Raw genomic sequence first — 19,544 nt, 5'->3', positions numbered from 1 at the left:
ACTGAGAAAATCTGCTTGTACATTGCCCTGCTGGTGATGTGAGAGGCCGCTAACAGCACCAGATGCTGCTCTGTCCAATGGATTAATTCCTGGGCTTCCTGAGTCACTGCCCGACACTCTTGGTGCCACCTGAAAGAGTCCTGTATTGTTATTTTTCGTCACTACCTCCCCGAGTCGGGCGTGGGTAATTTGCGCGCCTGCTGCCTTCCTTGGATGTGGTAGCCGTTTCTCAGGCTCCCTCTCCGGAATCGAACCCTGATTCCCCGTTACCCGTGGTCACCATGGTAGGCACAGAAAGTACCATCGAAAGTTGATAGGACAGACATCCGAATTTATCGTCACCGGGACCTGCGATCGGCCCGAGGTTATCAAGTCACCAAAGCGGCCGGGCGAGCCCGGATTGGTTTTGGTCTGATAAATGCACGCATCCCGGGAGGTCAGCGCTCATCGGCATGTATTAGCTCTAGAATTACCACAGTTATCCAAGTAACAGATGAAGCGATCAAAGGAACCATAATTGATTTAATGAGCCATTCACAGTTTCACTGTACCGGCCATGCGTACTTACACATGCATGGCTTAATCTTTGAGACAAGCATATGCTACTGGCAGGATCAACCAGGTAGCCGCGCCTACCAGACATGGGCCGGGTGCCGAGCCCCACCGGACGGGCTAGGGGGGTGCACTCATGCCCTCCCGCCCCGCGGCGGGAGGACCACAGCGCAGCTGAGGACGGAAAAGGGAAGGGGCGCCGGGGGCGGCCTCCCTGCAGCGGACAAGATCCTTACTGGCTTCCCCTGCAACAGAGGTAGAAATGCCCACTGCACCAATTGCACCACTCTTGTCTCTAAGCGACTGATGGACCACAACGCTTCCTCCGCTGACCGCTGTCCCTCTACAGACTGGTCCTGGCATATCACTCCCCACCCAGAGAGATTGGCATCGGTGGTAACAATCATCCAGTCTGGAACCTCCAAGTCCACTCCTCACCTCAAGTAGTCCTGACCGAACCACCACGAGATACTGGACCTGGCTAACTCCGTAAGAGGTAGCGAAAGTTGAAACTGTTCTGATAACGAGTCTCAACAGGAAAGCAACACTGACTGCAGAGGCTTCATATGGGCAAACTCCCAAGGAACCAGCTCCAAAGTGGACACCATGGAACAGAGAACCTGCAAGTAATCCCACACCCTGGGAACATGCTTCTCGAACAATCCGCGAACTTGTGCCTGCAATTTTGTAATGCGCTCATCAGTGAGAAAAACCTTCCCCACCCTGGTATAGAAACGTGCCCCCCAGAAACTCCAAGATCTAAGTAGGGTAAAAATGACTCTTGGACAGACTATCCACCCCAGGGATTTCAAGCACTGGAGTACCAAGTCCACTACCTGCCTGCAAAGGACCTGACTTCACCCTAATCAACCAGTCGTCCAGATATGGGTGAACCAGGACACCCTCCCTCTGGAGGGCTGCTGCCACCATGACCATCACCTTGGTGAAAGTCCTAGGAGCCATTGCCAGACCAAACGAAAGGGCACAAAATTGAAAATGCATTCCCTAGACCATGAATCTTAAATATCTATGATGATCAGGCCGGATTCCTATGTGCAAGTATACCTTGGTTAAATCCAGGGAAGCTAAGAACTCCCCCTTGCGCACTGCCACAATTACAGAGCACAGGGCCTCCTTCTGAAAACAAGGAACCTTGAGAGCCACGTTTACTCTCTTCAAGTCCAAAATTGGGCGGAATGTTCCCTCCTTTTCAGGAACGACGAAATAATTGGAATAGCAGCCTGTCTTCCACTCCTCCAGGGGGACAAGAATAATGGCTCCCAGCATCTGTAGGCAACTGATTGTTTGTTGTACCACCCGCCTTTTTCCCTCATAAGCGCACAGGGAGACCATGAATAAGTCTCTTAGCAGACGAGCAAATTCTAAAGTGTAACCTTGACTTATCACACAAGACTCACTGGTCCGACATGATCTTGGCCCATTCCTCATAAAAAATAAAAGGAGAGTCAACCGACCTCCTATGGGCCAAAACCGAGGCATGGACTGGCCTCGCTTCATTGGGCAGATTTGGCTCTACCACCCTGGCCAGAGTCATCTCTGTTCGGCTTTCGCCCGCACAAGGACTAGTTCCAAGATGGCTACCTCCCGAAGACTGCCTCTGGATGCCACCTGAAGCCCTGTTCAGCCAAAACCGCTTATTATCTCTGAAATGAGAACGCGAAGGAAAGGATCCTTTTCCTCCTTTTGTTTTATCCTCAGGCAATTTATGACCTTTATTCTCCCCCAGATGTTTGACACTCCTCCAAGTTCTGCTCAAGAGCAGCTTGCCTTTAAAAGGTAATGCTCCCAACTGAGACTTGGATGAAACATCCACTGACCAGTTTCTCAACCAAAGGAGTCTCCTGGCTGATACCACTGACATCTTCATTCTGGAAGAAGTCCTAATGAGGTCATATAGCGCATCGGCCCAACAGACAACCACAGCTTCCAGCCGCTCCACCTGATTCGCCTCTGAGTCAGACATGGATCTGTCCGTAGGTGATCTTCAAGCTTCCCATCCTGAAGGTCTTTCAGTGCTGCAGAACCAGCCACCTGAATGGTCATCTTCTTAGAAACAGCCAACACAGAGGCATCCACCTTCGGGACCTTCAGGAGCTCAAGCATATCCTCAGGCAAAGGATATCATTTATCCAATACTCTGCCAATCTTCAAGCCAGTCTCAGGAGTATCCCACTCCCTGAACACCAATTTCTGGACTGACTTATGGAAAGTAAAAGCTTGTGCTGGATCCCGTAGGCCATCCATGACCGAATCTACATCTTCCTGATCTGAATCCTCTCGTGGAACCTTTATCCCCAATTCCTCCAGGACATGGGGAATCAGAGGACTCAACTTCTTCCTGTGGAAAAGACAAATCACCTTCAAGTCATCCCCTACTGCAGCAGAGGCTTTCCCCACTCTTCTTCCGGGTCTGGTCCTGTAGAGCCAGATCTGTGTCCTAGGGGACCTGCGCCTGCGGATCCTCATCTTCTGAAGTCTCAGAGAAGTTATCTGCCACGCTCGCCGGTGCGGGCATCTCTAGGACTTGCTGAACCCTCGTAGCCCCTGCACATCGCCTCATGCCGTACAGAGAGCCGCGCAGCATGCTGTCAGGGACACTGGGACAATGGAAGCAGGCAGCAGCCCCAGGATCGCTACAGGAAAAAGCCGCATGACCTCCCCTTAAGAGGCTGAAGCTCCACTACTGACGAAAGCACACAATAAAACTGCTCTCTCTCTTATTTTTTAAACTTTACTAGAGTGAATAAAAAACAAAACAAAAAAACCCAAAACCCACTTCCCTGCAAACTGAAGAGTGGCAGCAGGCTCTGTATGTCCTCCTGAGGGCGAGGGAACTGGTCCCCCGGTGGTAAGGGATTGAGCAAGAAAAGGTTCCCAACCCCCTGCTTGTCCGCCTCAAATACCAGGGAGGATGGCCCCACCAGGTCCTACCAACCCCCCCTGGGAGGCAAATCTTGTACAGTCCAAACTTCTCTCCCTTTTTTTTTTTTTTTTTTTAACTAGTCTTAGACTGCAGATTTTGCATCTCCACCATCTGCTGGAGACAGAGAAATACTGAGGAACTGCAGGTGGCACCTCGGGTTATGTGGCTGTGTCCGTGAAACTTTCTCTGTCTCCATCTGCTAGAAGGGAGGCAAAAACCAGGAGTCTGGACTGATTTGGGTATGTACAGGGAATGAAAGTTTAGAAAGAAAAACTAAGCTACACACGGTATGCAATTTAATTTCAAGTAATTGTTTGGCTCAAGCACAAAGAAGTAATTGTATATGAGGTGCAGTGAACCAGGAATAACAAGATCTTCTGAGACAATCACATCCCACTCTCCCACTGACTCTCTGCATAACTTCCACATAGTTGCTTTATCTCGCTGTGCCTCACTTTACCCAGCCAAGATTATTATTACTGGGTAGTCAGAATTATAACATTGCTGATTATCAGAAACCAAACTGGCAGCCAGTAAGCAGAATGCAGGCTTCACCAGTTATTACACAGTAAAGCAGATCCGAATGAAAGGTACTCTTATCAGTCATATTATGATTATTAAAACCATTCAGCCGTGGGCTGGCCCAGTGGGTTGCGCTGCATATTGCCATGTGACGAACCAGGATCCGATTGCCAGGTGAGGCAATGGCTCAGGATGCTGTGAAGGGAGGGACGTGCTGGCCATCGCTTAACAGTGACACTATGTGGTCACACTGAGGGTCACAAGTTAGCCCTCTGTCTGAGGACTGGTCGCTGAGCAGAGTTGGAAGAGGATATAAAACTGTGAGGGGGGTGGGGTGGGTGGGAAGGAATATCCAAGGTAGATGTGAATGTAGGTTTCACTACACTGTAGCCCAGCAGAGGCTGGTTTCAATTGAGCAGGAAGGCCAAAGTAACAGGAGGAAACAAATTTTAACGGGAATACTTGCAAATTCGGCATCTACTTAAAATGGAAAATAAATAAATAAATAAAACCAACAAAACTATTGTAGCTTCTGTTGCCAGTAACCACCTAGACTCTAGCCAAGTTTATCACTACATTTTGTACCTCACACACACCTGGATATCTGGTCCAGATAGGAGGCAGCCTCACTTTCAACGGTCCGAAGTTCTGCCACCGTCTCTTCCTACACACAGAAAAATAAAAAAATACAATTTCTAACAAACATCTAGTGCTGACCCTGGAAAGAGGAGGTTCTGGGAAAAAAATTGGGAATCTTCTCTTCAAGGCAAGATACAGAGAAAACATGAAAAAATAAAATAAAATCCCAAGAAAACACTCTGTTATGATGAAAGCTTTTAGGGTAAGAGTTAAAATTTTATAACCACTGCATTATAAATTCATTACAAAACAAAAAAAAAAAAACCACCACACACGCTTGCCATGACACCATAGCTGTTCTAGCTTTGCTCCATGGTCACGAAGATTTGGAAGATGCCCTTTCTTGTACTGCCTGCTTATTAACCAGAGATAAGACTTGTCACACTGAGCGAGTGTCCAACAGAACCTCGGACACCTGGAAATCACTTCGCATCCCCATTTCCACTGTCCTGCAGCCCCTATGCCTAAATCTAATCCTCTTAAAAGCTCTTAGCCAATGACTATGAAAAAAAGTTTTAAATCAGTAAAGAAAAAAAAATTCAACTGTCTAATCATTATGGAACATATATGTAAATGTAATCATTATGGAACATATATGTAAATGTAATCATTATGGAACATATATGTAAATGTAATCATTATGGAACATATATGTAAATGATGCTAAATGTATGGCAAGAAAATTCAGAGTGCTTCCTGCAAACTCTGATGGCTGAAGGATCAAACAGCCAGCCAAGACTGGAGGAGTAGTCTAGTGGTTAGAGCAACAGGCTGCGAGCCAGGGAAGCCAGGGTTCACATCAACCCGACACTCCCTGTAACCTTGGGCAAGACATTCCACGCTCCACTGCTTCAGGTACAAACAAATTGTAAGCCCTTTGGGGACACGAAAACACCTGAAGCTCCTGAATGTAATTGCTTTGAAGTGACACAAAAGGCAGAATATAAAATTAAAAAAAAATAAAAAAAATAATAAAATAAATTCTGGCTGCCCCCCTTGGGCTGAAACCTCTAACCCAGCCTCTCAAAAAAGAGACCTGAAAAGCAGTGCGACATCTCCATCCCCTCCATTCAAATAAGTGCACCGTGCCAAATATGCGACTCTTCCCAGTATTAAGAAGTCTTTTCACTCTGCCAGCAGGCAGGATCCAGGTTCCCCAACATCTCCCCCATACTGGAAAGGTTTTATTCAAGAACATGTACATATCATCATCATGTCAACTTCACTGAAAAAAACAAAACAAAACACTGAAAGTCAGATACCTGAATAGACACCCCAAAGTTGTTGCCATCCTCTATCCTTGGGATGAGGAGCTGAACCCACATTTTTACCTTAAAAAAATAAATAAATGTTATTAGATGCATAATATGCCAAAATACTCAGCACAATATAACCTTGTCACACACTGATTGGATGGACCGCAAAACACCAGTAGTATGGGTTAAATACAGTAGACTAGAAAATTCTCACTCTAACTGAAATGCCAAGTACAACAGGTTTTCCAGCCTGCAGGTGACATGCCCGACAGCATCACGCTTTCTGTGGGATTCCCACAAACCAGCAAGATCCAGTTGTTAGAAACAGGGACTGTACGTGCTCCTGTTGTGCATGGCTCATTCTGACACACATTTCACATCTGGTTTTGTGATGTAACCTGAAACGACTGATGTGACAAAGGACAGTGTGAAACTGGATAATTTTAGTGTTGCAGACAACTGTCCACCCGTGTTTAGACTGAAAACATTAATGGACAGAGAGGTTTCTTAAGTCGCTACTGAGCATGGCCAAATCTGAATCAGATAAGTTCTCCTTCCCAGAGTCAGCCAATCCTATATGTAATGGGGATTGGAGAGGAGAGCAATTTAATCCCTCCTTTACAAGAAAATCATCTTTGGAGAAACTGGAAATGCAAAGGCAGGTTTATGTCTTTTCTCCAGCTCGTTCGGGAATTAATGATTATAGAGATGGAACATATACAAGGTATCAAGGAAACTGTCTCCCTTCTGAGATGGAAGTAAATATCCCTGCAGTCCACATTAGCAGGTGGCCTTTATATTTAGGCTAAGCACACAACCCTATTATCCAGAAGGACAAGCCGAGCCGAGCTTGCTTCTACCTCACTGCCTGCTGGGAGATGAGCTCCCTAAGAAAGGCAGGAATACATCTCTCCTGGCAGGAACAGGCTTGGATTAGACATGGAGGTACTTGGTTATAAACAAAGAAGGTGGAGGAGTCGGTGGGTGGGGGCTGACTTACTGTGTTGCACTTCTCAATCAGCAATCGGATCTCGGGCTTCACCTTCTCAATGATATCCACCAGCTGATGGTTGCTCTTCAGCATGCCATTGGGCATGACAAACACTTTCGTACCTGCACATTTTATGGGATGGGGGTGAATAAGACACTTCAATCCCAAGTAAAGCCTAAAATGTTTCCAATCTAAACATAACGCTAGAAAACACATCCTCCAAAATCTGCCCTCCCGGCACTGGCACCTTAAGCATACTGCAAGGTGGGAGACTAACATGAAACTACAAAATAAAAACATCCCCACTAAAAGTTAAATAGGAGCCGGAGCGAACGTTATTTAACTGGGCTCTGAGAACATGACAAGAGCTGGAACATACAGCTGAAGCACACAGGAAAGCGGAAGGCCCCTCTCATACGTGCACAACGTCTTCAATCTTAGCCGACCCATTGCCTTGTTAGTATATTTAGTGGGGCTCAGCCCAATTGCAAGTAATGAACCAGCCGGATGGGGGAAACCTGGTTTCAGTTCCCCACACCAGAGGATGGACAGGAATGCTGCAGAGGAAAAGATGACACCTGATAGCTGGATTTGATATCCACAATGGCTGCATGGAGGTGGGAGGGGCCAAAAGACAGGAGATTGAATGCATTGCTTAGCAAAAGCATAGGCAAAAGACTGGGCTCATCCACTTTCCATTTGCCTACCTGAGAAATTTTCATCATTCTCATCCAGTTTTCTCTTTTTCAAATTTGGCTGCGGAATACAGGAACAGTTCAATGTGCAAAATAAGGGAACAAAATGTGACTTTTTTTCTCTAGAACAGTGCAGTTGTAGAATCATGTACACTGCCATCCTTTCAAAATATTCTCTTCCACCAAGCCACTACTGAACACAAATACACTCAAACAGAAAAACCTGTTACCTTATTCAGTGCAAATTAAAAAAAAAAAGAAATGGCTTTAACTCCAGCATTAACCATAGCAATATTAAGAGCCAGCACACATGGGGGAGGTAAATGGAAGTTTTTTTTATAGTGTCAGCAAGTTCTACAACACCAGAGACAGGCATCAACATGCACCTAAGGCAGGGCAGTGGAGGTACACTTACAGCATCGTGACTGTTGGTAAGGAGAATAGGGTCAGGGACTGGCATATTCATCTCCGCGTGGATCAGTGTTAAATCCTGGATGTTGAGGTCTGGATTCTGAACAAAGGGGATGCAACAGATAAGACACAGTCAAAATGTGGAAGTATCGATTTTGTAACATGAAAAGTAATTATAAAGAAATATTTTACACTATCCCAGTGTAACAGTTGGCATGGCTGGAATGATTCAAAAAAAGGCATACGGTTCTAAAATACAGCACCTAAGACAGTGAAAACAACTTTTTAGTGAAGTTCATTTGTAATTTGGTGCATCCTGTGTAGCAAAATAAGACCAGACCTGGAAGGACTGCTCTCCCAAGCAGCACCGTGAAAGACTCAACGGGGAATAAAGAAAGCAGGCAAGTGCACAAGACCCACCTTGCAGAGAAATCATTTGAGCAGGTCCCCTAGGAAGGGTGCACAGTTCTAAGCTGTACCCTCTGAGAGAAGCATTTCACCTCAAGCTGCACTCCAATACAGCCAACTCAGAAAAGGGAAAAACATTAAAAGAAAAGCAGCAGCTCTTTTGGAAACTCCAGGCCAGTGAATGTCAAGAACTGTTCTTTCCTCTCCCCAAAGGCTCCCTACTCTTTTACAAATGCACTTTGCTCCAACAGGCTAGGCAGGGGAGAGCACAAGAAAGCTTTTCCTGTATTTAAAGCTTTGTGATTAGGGAACAGAAACAGTGAACATAGTTCAGCTGAAGCGACTGCAGGTCACCACTGGTTTTAATTCTTTGCCATTATGTTTTTGTTTATTTAGGAGTGTATGTGTTTTACAGGAAAATTAGTTCTTACCTGTTAATTTTCGTTCCTGTAGTACCACGGATCAGTCCAGACCGTGGGTTGAGCCTCCTGTCCAGCAGATGGAGACAGACCAAAACTGAAAGGGTGTCCTATATCAGGACAGAGCCTACCCTGCAGTCCTTCAGTATAACCATTGTCAAAGCAGAAAAAGACACCAAAAACAGGATCAAGCAAGTAACTATAAAACTCAATTGAGCAACTCAACAACGTTTTAAGGAACTCTGTAGAAAGAAACACTCTTGCATATACTTGGTCACCACAACCAATGCTTCCGGTGTACTGAAGAGAAGAATACAGTAGACTTCCGAAAATCTGCAAGAAAAAAGCTTCGAGTGGATGACATGAAAGAATAAGCAGGGAAGGGCGTCTAGAATATCCGTGGTACTACAGGAATGAAAATTAACAGGTAAGAACTAATTTTCCTTTCCCTTTCCCTGTACGTACCCAGATCAGTCCAGACCGTGGGATGTACCAAAGCTTCCCTAAACCGGGTGGGACCGAGACAGTCCCGCTCGAAGCACTTGCCTACCAAAAGAACCAAAGACTGGTACTTGCACATCCAGGTGGTAGTGTTGAGTAAAAGTATGCAGGGACGTCCATGTAGCGGCCCTGCAAATTTCTTGCGGAGAAACCGATTGATTGTCCACCCAGGAAGTAGCTTGAGAACGCAGCGAATGAGCCTTTAGGCCCTCAGGAACCGCCCGACCTTGACAAAGGTAGGCCGAGGAAATTGCCTCCTTTAACCACCGAGCAATGGTAGTCTTAGAGGCCGGTTTGCCCCGATTTGGACCACTCCAGAGGACAAAGAGATGATCAGAGACCCGAAAATCATTGGTAATCTAGAGGTACCGGAATAAAACGCGTTTAACATCAAGCCGGTGAAGGTCGCCCCCAGCGTTACCTGTAATCTCCTCTGGAGAGAACGCTGGAAGCTCCACCGACTGGCTGACATGGAAGGCAGAGACGGCAAGAAAGAAGGCACCGTTTTGAGAGAGACTCTGGAATCAGAAAAACCGCAGAAAAGGTTCCCGACAAGACAACGCTTGGATCTCTGAATCTCGCCGAGTGGAAGAGATAGAGACAAGAAAAACCGTCTTGAGCGTGAGATCCTTTACCGTAGCCTGACGGAGGGGCTCAAACAGAGCCGTACAGAGAGCCCGAAGGACAAGATTAAGACTCCACGACGGACAAGTGGAGCCAATGGGTGGCCACAGGTGCTTGATGCCTTTCAAGAACCGAATCACGTCTGGGTGAGCCGCCAATGGATGACTGTCGACTCTATCGAGAAGGACGCAGAGAGCAGACACTTGCACGTCCAGTGAACCGAAGGAGAGACCCTTGGAGAGACCCTTCTGGAGGAAGGGTAGTACCAATGAAATTGGAGCGGAGCGCGCCGAAACACCCGATTCCGCGCAGACAGTCTCAAAAGCTTTCCAAACACGTATATAAGTCAGCGAAGTAGACTGCTTGCAAGCCCACAGAAGAGTGGAGATAACTTCCTCCTTATAGCCCTTATGCCTCAGACGTCTCTGTTCAAAAGCCAGGCCGCTAGACAAAAGCGATCGGCCTGGTCGAAAAATACGGGCCCCTGCCGAAGCAGACGAGGAAGATGGCCGAGCCGAAGAGGCCCGTCCATTGCCAGGTTGACGAGATCCGTGAACCACGGTCTGCGAGGCCATTCGGGTGCTACCAGGACCACTGGCCCTTGGTGGAGTTCTATTCTTCGAAGAACTTTTCCACCAGAGGCCATGGAGGGAACACGTAGAGAAGGACGTCTGCGGGCCAGGGGAGAGCTAGAGCATCCACTCCCTCAGAGTAGTGCTCTCTCCAGCGGCTGAAGAACCTGTTGGCCTTAGCATTGCGCAAGGTCGTCATGAGGTCCAGGTGAGGGGGACCCCACCTGGCGACGATCAGATCCATGGATTCGCCTGAGAGTTCCCACTCTCCCGGATCGAGGGACTGGCGACTGAGGAAATCGGCCTGTACATTCTCCTTGCCCGCTATATGAGAGGCCGCCAGGCAATCCAGATGAAGCTCGGCTGGCTTCTAGAGCCACCAGGTGACTGCGAGTGCCCCCCTGGCAGTTGATATAAGCAACTGTGGTGGAGTTGTCGGATAGGACCCTCACCGCCTTGCAGCGGATTAAGGGTAGAAACTCCTGTAGCGCCAGATGCACTGCCTGGGCCTCCAGCCGATTGATGTGCCAATGAGACTGAACCGGTCACCAAATTCCCCGCGTGGTCTGGGACTGGCAGACTGCTCCCCAGCCGGAGAGACTGGCATCCATGGTCACTACCCGCCACTGTGGAGTCTGAACAGGCATTCCCTGGAGAAGATGAGGAAGCGCCACCATTGCAAGGCGGCGATGGTAGAGGCCGAAAGCGGGAGAACCGTGTGAAACTGTTCCGACACCGGCTGCCAACAGGATAGCAAAGCTCTCTGTAATGGACGCATATGCGCAAACGCCCAGGGGAGGCCATGGAGCCCAGAACTTGAAGGTAGTCCCATGCTGTCGAGAGAGGGAGCGATAAGTTTGAGAGCTCAAGCGCGAGGCAGGGACACCTTGCCGATCCAAGTATCAAAGCGGGCCCCCAAAAATTCCAACACCCAAGAAGGCTGAAGATTGCTTTTGGGAAAATTGACTATCCACCCCAGGGAAGTGAGGAGAGCTAGAACCCAATCTACTGCCTGTCGGCAGCGACTCTCCGACTTGGCCCTCACGGGCCAGTCGTCCAGATAGGGGTGGACCAGGACTCCTTCTCGGCAGAGGGCAGCCACCACCACCACCATGACCTTGGTGAAGGTGCGCGGCGCAGTGGCGAGACCGAAAGGCAATGCCCGAAACTGAAAATCCCGGTTGAGGATGTGGAAGCGAAGATACTTCTGGTGATCGTGGCGAATAGGAATGTGGAAGAAGGCTTCCGTCAAATCGAGAGAGGCAAGGAACTAGCCGCGATGAACCGCTGCGATGACCACCCTCAGAGTTTCCATGCGAACATGTGGGATCTTGAGGGCCCGGTTGACCCTCTTGAGGTCCAAGATAGGACAAAAGGCACCGTCCTTCTTGGGTACCACGAAGTAAATGGAATACTGGCCGGTGCCGAGTTCCTCTTGCAGGACTGGGACAATGGCGCCCAGACTCAGGAGCCTGTTTGGTCCACCACCTCCCGCTTGAGACAGCTGCAAGGAGAGACAACGAAGAGGTCCGGCAGGTCTCAAACAAATTCTAAAGCATAACCATCTCGGACAATCTCGAGAACCCACTGGTCCGACATGATTTTGACCCACTCCTCGAAGAACAGGGAGAGACGACCACCCAGATAGGGGACCGAGGATTGGGTCAACCGAATTTCATTGTGAAGCGGGTTTTGGGGTGGGGCACTGAGAGGCCTCCTCGCGGAAGGGCCTGCGCCCACAAAAGGGCTGGGACCAAGATTGGGACCGGGAAGAATAACCTCTAGAGGAGCCACCGCGCCCACGAGGCATATATCTCCGTTGACCCCGGAATCGAGGATGGGAGGGCGCAAAGGACCTAAATTGTTTCGGACGGTCCTCAGGCAGCTTATGAACCTTGTTTTCCCCCCAAGGAGTTAATAAGCTGCTCAAGGTCCTCTCCAAAGAGCAACTTACCCTTGAAAGGCAACGTGCCTTGGATGATGGGTCCGCTGACCAATTGCGCAACCAGAGGAGCCTTCTGGTGGATACCGCCGAGACCATCGCTTTCCCCTGGATGCGGAGAAGGTCGTACAGCACATCTGCTCCATACGCGATGATGCCTTCCAACCATTCAGCCTGCTCCGCCTCTGCAGACCGGCAATTGTTGAACCCACCTAAGATCTGCCCGCTGCATGAGACTGCTGCAGATAGTCACCCAGACCCCCAGAGCCAGAACCTCGAAGATGCGTTTGAGATGAGCTTCGAGCTTACGATCCTGTACATCCTTTAGGGCCATCGCCCACACTACTGGAATAGTGGTGTGTTTGGTGACCGCAGAGACAGAAGAATCTACTGTGGGAATGTGCAGAATGTCGAAGCAGTCCTCCGGGAGGGGGGAAGAGCTTGTCCATAGCCCTCCCGACCCAGAGCCTCGCTTTGGGAGCTTCCCATTCCCGGAGGAACAACAATTTGTGCATAGGATGGAAGGGAAAGGCACTCGCCAGAGTCTTGGGCAGCGAAGCTGTCAGCGTATCCACAGGGGGCTCCTCAATTCCCAGCTCCTGGAGGACAAAGGGAATGAGGGGTTCCAATTCCTCCCTCTGAAACATGGAGGACCCGGGGGGGGTCATCCCCCTCCAATGGGGGGAGTGCCCCCCGCCAAATCAGTGGTGCGATCTGGATCCGGAGTGACCAGAGGCGCCAGAGGGTCAGGGATGGGAGGTACCCCCGGGACCACCCGCACCCTGACAGGCCCCTGTGGCTCAGGGGTGGGGGAACGGGTGGCAGAGTCAGTCGTGGACTTTTCGCCGGCAGGGGACCCGGGGAAGGGTCCTCCTCCTCCTGCAAGCTGGCCAAGTAAGATTTGTGCATGAGGAGCACAAATTCTAAGGAAAAATGGGGCCTGGCCTTGCTGGGGGGGGGGGGGGGGGCGGCGGGGTCAGGGACCTCATCCTGAGGTGGCATGGGGCTCAAATCGGGGGGAAACTCTGAAAAATTCGGGTCATCGGCTCCTGGCAGCCCCGAATCGGGAGCTGCCGAAATACCCAACATATCTGCCGTTCCTGCGGTTTGCTGACCCGGGAACGGCCATGCCATGCAGAGAGAAGTGCGACCCCGGGCTAAATTTGGAATCGCTGCCGAGGAGGGACCCTCCTCACCCGGCAGGCACGCTGAACAGAGCCCCTCGCACGATAGGCGCATCGAGGGCTCACCACAAACAGTGCAGGAGTGAGGACGCGGCATCCCCACTGAAGAGGAGCCGCGATCTGCAAGCAAAATCAGCTGAGAGAAAAAATTTGGCTGCCGGCAGGAGCGGAGGCAGAAGAATGAACCCTGCATGCTCCTCTGCACTAATGGTTCTGGCTGCCGGCTTGTGAATTTAAGGTACTTAGAACTTTCCCCCTTTTATTAATTGATTTTGTTTTTGGGTTTTTTTTTTCAAATTGAGAGGAAAAAAAGAGGAGCACTGAGCCCCCAAGGCAGCCAGAGAAAGGGGGGGGGGTTTGAGTGACTGGACCACCAGTATCACCCCCCCCACACCGAGGAAGCAAACTAGGACTTAGGCTATGCCATGCACAAGGGGCCAAGCCCCCCTAAGTCCGGCAAGAGCCAGGAGACGAAGCGTCTCCTGTGAAAAAGGAAATAGGCAGAGTCCGACACAAACAAAATTAAAAGATATATATATATTTTTTTTTTTAACGATTGAAACAATTCTAGAAACGTTACTACTTGCTTGATCCGTTAGGGAAAGAAAAGAACATGAAAACAAGGGCTGACTAGCTAAGATCAGGAGACTGCAGGGTGAGCTGATCCATCTGCTTGAGACAGACAAATACTGAAGGGCTGCAGGGTAGGCTCTGTCCTGATATAGGATTCACTTTCAGTTTTGGTCTGTCTCCATCTGCTGGACAAGGAGGCTCAACCCACAGTCTGGACTGATCCGGGTACATACAGGGAATGTAGTTTGCCTAAGGTAAAATATAACAGAATGGAGTATAAATGTGTTTAAATAAAGAAATACATTGAAATATGAAACATCAAGCAAGGCCAGCTAGTATACAAGATGACTTGCTGTAGGAACACAAGGTTTTGTACAACTAGAATGCCAAGCCAATCAGAATAAAGAGATTAGCATACAGAATGCCATAGTAAGCACCTTAATTTCATAGCAGAGATGTCTAGCAGCCTAAGGGAGATGCCACTGCTTCTCCCTACAAGAGTCCTTACCTATTACTAAATTATGACTTACCTTGAGGAAGTCATCGAGTTCTAACAATTTCTTTGGAAAAAAGCTTGCAACCAGGTCCTCTGCCTGAGAGGGAGGGAAAATGCCAAGAGATTGTCAACAAGGTTAAACTGCTATAAAGTAAATCCTCAAACTCCCAATCCACCTTCAATAATCCAACAAATGCGGACACAAGCCCAGCAGCTGATCCAATGGGATCAGTATCATCTTGATGAGCAACAGCAATTATACAGAAAGAAAAGATGTATAAATCTTCAACATTGCACCTTTGGCATTTCCTTTGCAGAAGGAAGGGGGAGAATTTGGCACAGCAGGCCTCTGGCTCCCTAGATAGCCCACATTATTTCATGGCTCTGGGGTGGGAAGATAATACGAGAAAGGAACACTTGCAGTTTGTAACACAGAGCTCAAGAAATCCCAGGCACCAGGTCACCATGGCAGCTAGAAACTTCACTGAGCCCAGGACTTTTGAGCACCAAATGTTTTCCCTCCTGCAGTTCTGCTGCTGCTGAAACAATTGCTCTCTCTGTCCAGCAGTGCACGGCTCTAAAATAAGTTTAAGAGCCAGCAGTTGTTCCAGAGGTGGCAGTCGCTCAGCAGACAGCAAAGGGGGGGGGGGGGGGGGGGCTCACTGGAATCTGGAGTGTATGAAGTCCACTGGATAAGGGTGACTGGCTGGAGAAGCCTAGGCTGGCTTGGTACAGAAATGGCTGGCTGGGGGTCAGGGGCGTGACTGGCTGGCTGGCATGGGGGAGAAGGGGGTAATGGGGAGTGAGTGCTGAGAGGGGGAGACTTGAGAAAGACAGAATGCTGGGATAATGGGGGTAGAAAGAGTGGGCAAGGACAAGGCGGAAGGGTTAAGAGAGGGGGTGTCTGGTGGGCCAAGAGATACATGAAGCAAAGAGACAATTGCCTCAGGCATAGCTATGGATGAGCGGTTGCACATGCAGCTACAGCATCCTTGAGGGGTGGGGCTGCTGGTTTTGGTCTTTTGCCAGCACCATGTAATTGCATTAAGGGCCTGATTTAGTAAGCTCTCCCCCCACCCCCCACCCCCATAGATATAGGATGAGAAAACAGCCTTAGTAAATCAGGCCCTAGAGCTGCGGCAGACATTGGAAGTGACTAACCTCCCTGCTCTCCCTTTAACTTTGGTGGGTCAGCAGTGGGTGGGGAAGGGGAGGGAGTCAGAGAGGTCTCAGCAGCTGGCTCTAAGCTTCTGGACTGGCTCCTAGATCCAAACAAAATTTGTCAATGCCTGTTATAACACAATAAAACATTTTTCAAAAGCTAAAGTCTGGGAGAAAGGGTCCTTTGTAAAGGTGTCTTACACATCTTTTTCCTGGTTCGCATTCCATAGAAATATAGAAATGATGGCAGAAAAGGACCAAATGCTCCATCCAGTCTGCCCAGCAAACTTAAGGTAGTAATTGCCACTCTAGGCAGGTTACTCCCATATTAATAGAAGTAGGGGCCCTCCTGGTTGTTGTCTGAATACAATTCCCCTTTTCCCCCTGTCGTTGAAGCAGGGAGCAATGTTTCAGTTGCATTTAAAGCATCAAGGCAGTTACTAGCCTTGTGCTGTCTGCTAAGGCTAGTAACTGCCACACAAGCAAGTAATCCCCATGCATGCTTTCTTCATTTCCTTTAAGACTTGGACGCAGAAGCAGTCATTAAAATAATGTTAAGCTACATTTGGCTTCAGTGCCTGTTTTGAGGTGCTCTGTTCAAAGCTCCTTACGAGACAGACTGTGTGTACTACTACTGAATGTAGCCCTCAAGTCAACCAGCCCCACTGCAATGTTACCCACTATAAGAACTAAAAGAAGCAGGAATGCTTACTTCACTTGTGATTCGTTCACGGAAGCAGTCAACCTGAAATGGAGATAAAGAGGAACAACAATAATTTAGAAAAATGTAATCCAGAGTTGGCTAAATTCAGATTTTCAAGACCTGGACTACCAGGCTATCTCACTGCAACTGCTTAAGCGCCTAATGTGAGGGGAAGAGGAGAGAAAATGTAGCAGATCAAGCATTAACAGTTCCAATATTTCAGCTTACGTTTATCACGCAGATAAGCAGCTTGCCAAGGATCAGGGGCACAATTCTTTTGATGTGAAAAATGTGGAGTAAAGAGAGTGGCTCTTAATGTAAAAAATAGAATCCACAAGTAAGTTGGAAACTTAACCCTAGCTGTCAGTAGTGATATGACTAGTTTGTGCAAGAAATGCCAACAGCAACAATGACAACAAAAATCAAACTCTCATTCATAAGAATGTGCTGAAAGTGTCAAATTGTTATGGTTATCAAAGGCATCACTAAACAGTACACAAGCCAAATGTGAAAGGTTACTTTGATTTTCTAATAGAAACCACATGAATTTATACAGAGGGTAAATTTTAAAACTGCCCCTCTTGGTGCAAATCTGCAGCCATTTTTTACCTCAAGACTGCACTAATTTTCAAAGAGAAAGTAAGTACATACATTCCCTTTGAAAGTTATCCCAGAAAAACTACCCACACACATTTCAATCTACTAATTTGTGCAGGTAGATTTTCAGGTAACAGTTATATGCATATTTTTGAAAATTCAACAGTGTGCACATAAGTATGGAGCTTCCCCCAATTTCAGGAATGCTTCCTCTCGTAGCAGGAGAAAGTACACACATAGAAACCTCAGATACATACTTTGATCCACATATAGGGTGGGCAAATTGTTTAAAGCCCATTTACTGGTGGAAATGCCTTTTAAAATTACTCTTACAGCATCTTTCATTATAGTACCTGAATGATGTACACTTTGAAGTGCCAAAAAGCAGAATATAAACATGTAATAAATAATCTGTGTCTCAAACTTTGCAAACCCAGTTTTAAAACTGCACTACAACACCTGGAAACTAAAACATTTTAAGGGGCCTTGGTTCTCTGATTTTCCATGGTGTCCTATTCAATTCCCATGCATAAATTTCTTTGTCCCATACCACCATCCATAATTACACCCCACTGTATAAATCACAAAGGTCACATCCCTCTCTACGATTCCAAGCACCACCAAAGATTCAGACCCTTATCTGAATCTGTTTCTGAATTATAAGGGAAACCACAACACACAGTAATCGGTACAATCACAATTTCATAAAGCCTCTCTTTAGATACACCCCAGGTTAAAATGTATCAAAGATAGTGTGCACAAAAAACCCCAACAACCAGTAACTGTCTTCTGGATAGACTTTTCAGTTTAAAAACAATCTTAAGAAGTAAATTCAGTTGTAAAGAGGGCCTTAACCTTAAAAAATTGAAAAAGATTCCACTAGACTGCCATACTAGTGAAGCAAGTAATTTTTATTCTGGTCAGCGCAACTGAAAACCAGTGACCAATGGCAACTATAAAATATAATCTAGCCACCAACTTCCTCAGCAGGTGGCCAAATCAACCCCAAGCTTCAATGACATTTATGTCATGCCATATCTGGCCCCAACTTTATTCCAACCCCACCTGTATTAACTTGTGAAGCAATTTTGGTTCAGAAAAAGCATTCAGTGATAAATACAAACGTTACTTTTAAAGCAAAAACGTACAGCTCTACAGCAAGCATTTCCCCCACCTCACTTGGCTTCCAAAATATAAAACTGTCCCAGCCACACAGGAAAAAGTGGCTCATTATACAGTTCTAAAGAAGAAACAAGATCAACCAACCCGCTCATAAATTTCAGGGTCTGCCATCTTGGTCTTGCAAAGGTTATTAACCCCACCGTATTGCACTTGACAGAAGAGGAATATCCCCTGCCCTACTCGGTACCAATGGCAGACTCGGGGGTTATCAAGAAAAATAACTGGGTCACCAAAAAAACAAAATCCCCTCAGCAGCCTGCCAACTTGGTCAAACATCACACTCGTGAGTGTTACCCTCAGGGCAAGCATCGTCACACCTGGAACCGGGGGGTGCACGTGAGCTGTCAATGGCTGCACCGGCTGAGCGTGACGTCATCGCTTCATCATGCTATAAATTGCATCATACACAAGCCGCCCGCACGGACGGACGCTGTAAACGTCAGAGGTTCTGGTGTTGTGGCTGGGAGGCAGGAATACAGCACAAAAGTGGCGATTCCAGTTCCCCCATCCAACACATAAAATAGTGAGAAATAAGCAATATGTGGCAAAACAGCGGGGCCGCAGCTACACAGACACCTTTGAAAATCTAAAGAGAAACCGGACCGAGCCAAGCGTGGGGAGAAGGGAACCAGGCCGGGACAATCAGGGACTGAGGGAATTGGGGTCGAAGAAGGAGGGGGGCATGGATGGGGAGAGAGGCCGAGCTGGGTTTGGTGTAGGGTTGGGGGGAGAGGGAGAAAGCAGCAAGCTCGCACATATCCGGGACCTCACCTTCTTCTTCAGCTCCTGATCCACTTTGAGCAAGGAGGCCATGGCGCGGGGAGCGTAGCGGGCAGCCTGCGAGGAGGGGCCCAGCGCGCGCGCGCGTGCGTCTCAGGCCGCCAAAGCTCTCCCGCCGGCACCGAGGAGCGTAATACGCCACCGCCGCGCGCCGGGCCAGGAAGTGACGCTTGCGCCGCTGCCTCTAAGCCCCAATGAGACGCGGCGCCAGCCACAAGATGGTGGTCGGCTAAAGCATGTTGTCTGTTGCAAAGCAGACTGAGAGCTGAGCATGCGACAAAGGCAGGGGGATAATAAGAATTAAAGACAAGCCCAGAAATAAAAACATATAGTCTAGAACAAATACTTTTGCTCAGGATTCACACTAGAAGGAGAGAGTGAACGGCATAACT

General features: G+C 48.1%; 1 protein-coding gene across 2 annotated transcripts in view; it reads right to left on the bottom strand.

The window, feature by feature from the left end:
• Positions 1-19,284, bottom strand: part of PSME3 (proteasome activator subunit 3) — a 28,867-nt gene extending 9,583 nt beyond the window's left edge. Inside the window, exons 1-8 of one of the 2 annotated variants that reach the window (XM_029573080.1) lie at positions 19,144-19,284; positions 16,603-16,635; positions 14,764-14,826; positions 8,015-8,110; positions 7,612-7,660; positions 6,914-7,026; positions 5,920-5,988; positions 4,615-4,682 (exon numbers count right to left, since the gene is read on the bottom strand). In XM_029573080.1, the coding sequence (XP_029428940.1) occupies positions 4,615-4,682; positions 5,920-5,988; positions 6,914-7,026; positions 7,612-7,660; positions 8,015-8,110; positions 14,764-14,826; positions 16,603-16,635; positions 19,144-19,185 (533 nt within the window). In that variant the 5' untranslated portion in view covers positions 19,186-19,284. Of the gene's footprint in view, positions 1-4,614; positions 4,683-5,919; positions 5,989-6,913; positions 7,027-7,611; positions 7,661-8,014; positions 8,111-14,763; positions 14,827-16,602; positions 16,636-18,456; positions 18,643-19,143 lie in introns of those variants that run through there. The other variant, XM_029573079.1, reaches the window with a different exon arrangement.
• Positions 19,285-19,544: the final 260 nt, after the last annotated feature.

The sequence above is a fragment of the Rhinatrema bivittatum genome, chromosome 12 (genome assembly GCF_901001135.1).
Source record: "Rhinatrema bivittatum chromosome 12, aRhiBiv1.1, whole genome shotgun sequence".
In the NCBI taxonomy this organism is placed as follows: domain Eukaryota; kingdom Metazoa; phylum Chordata; class Amphibia; order Gymnophiona; family Rhinatrematidae; genus Rhinatrema; species Rhinatrema bivittatum.
The sequence above is the reverse complement of the archived record's forward strand: the minus strand, read 5'-3'. Positions and strand labels throughout refer to the sequence as shown.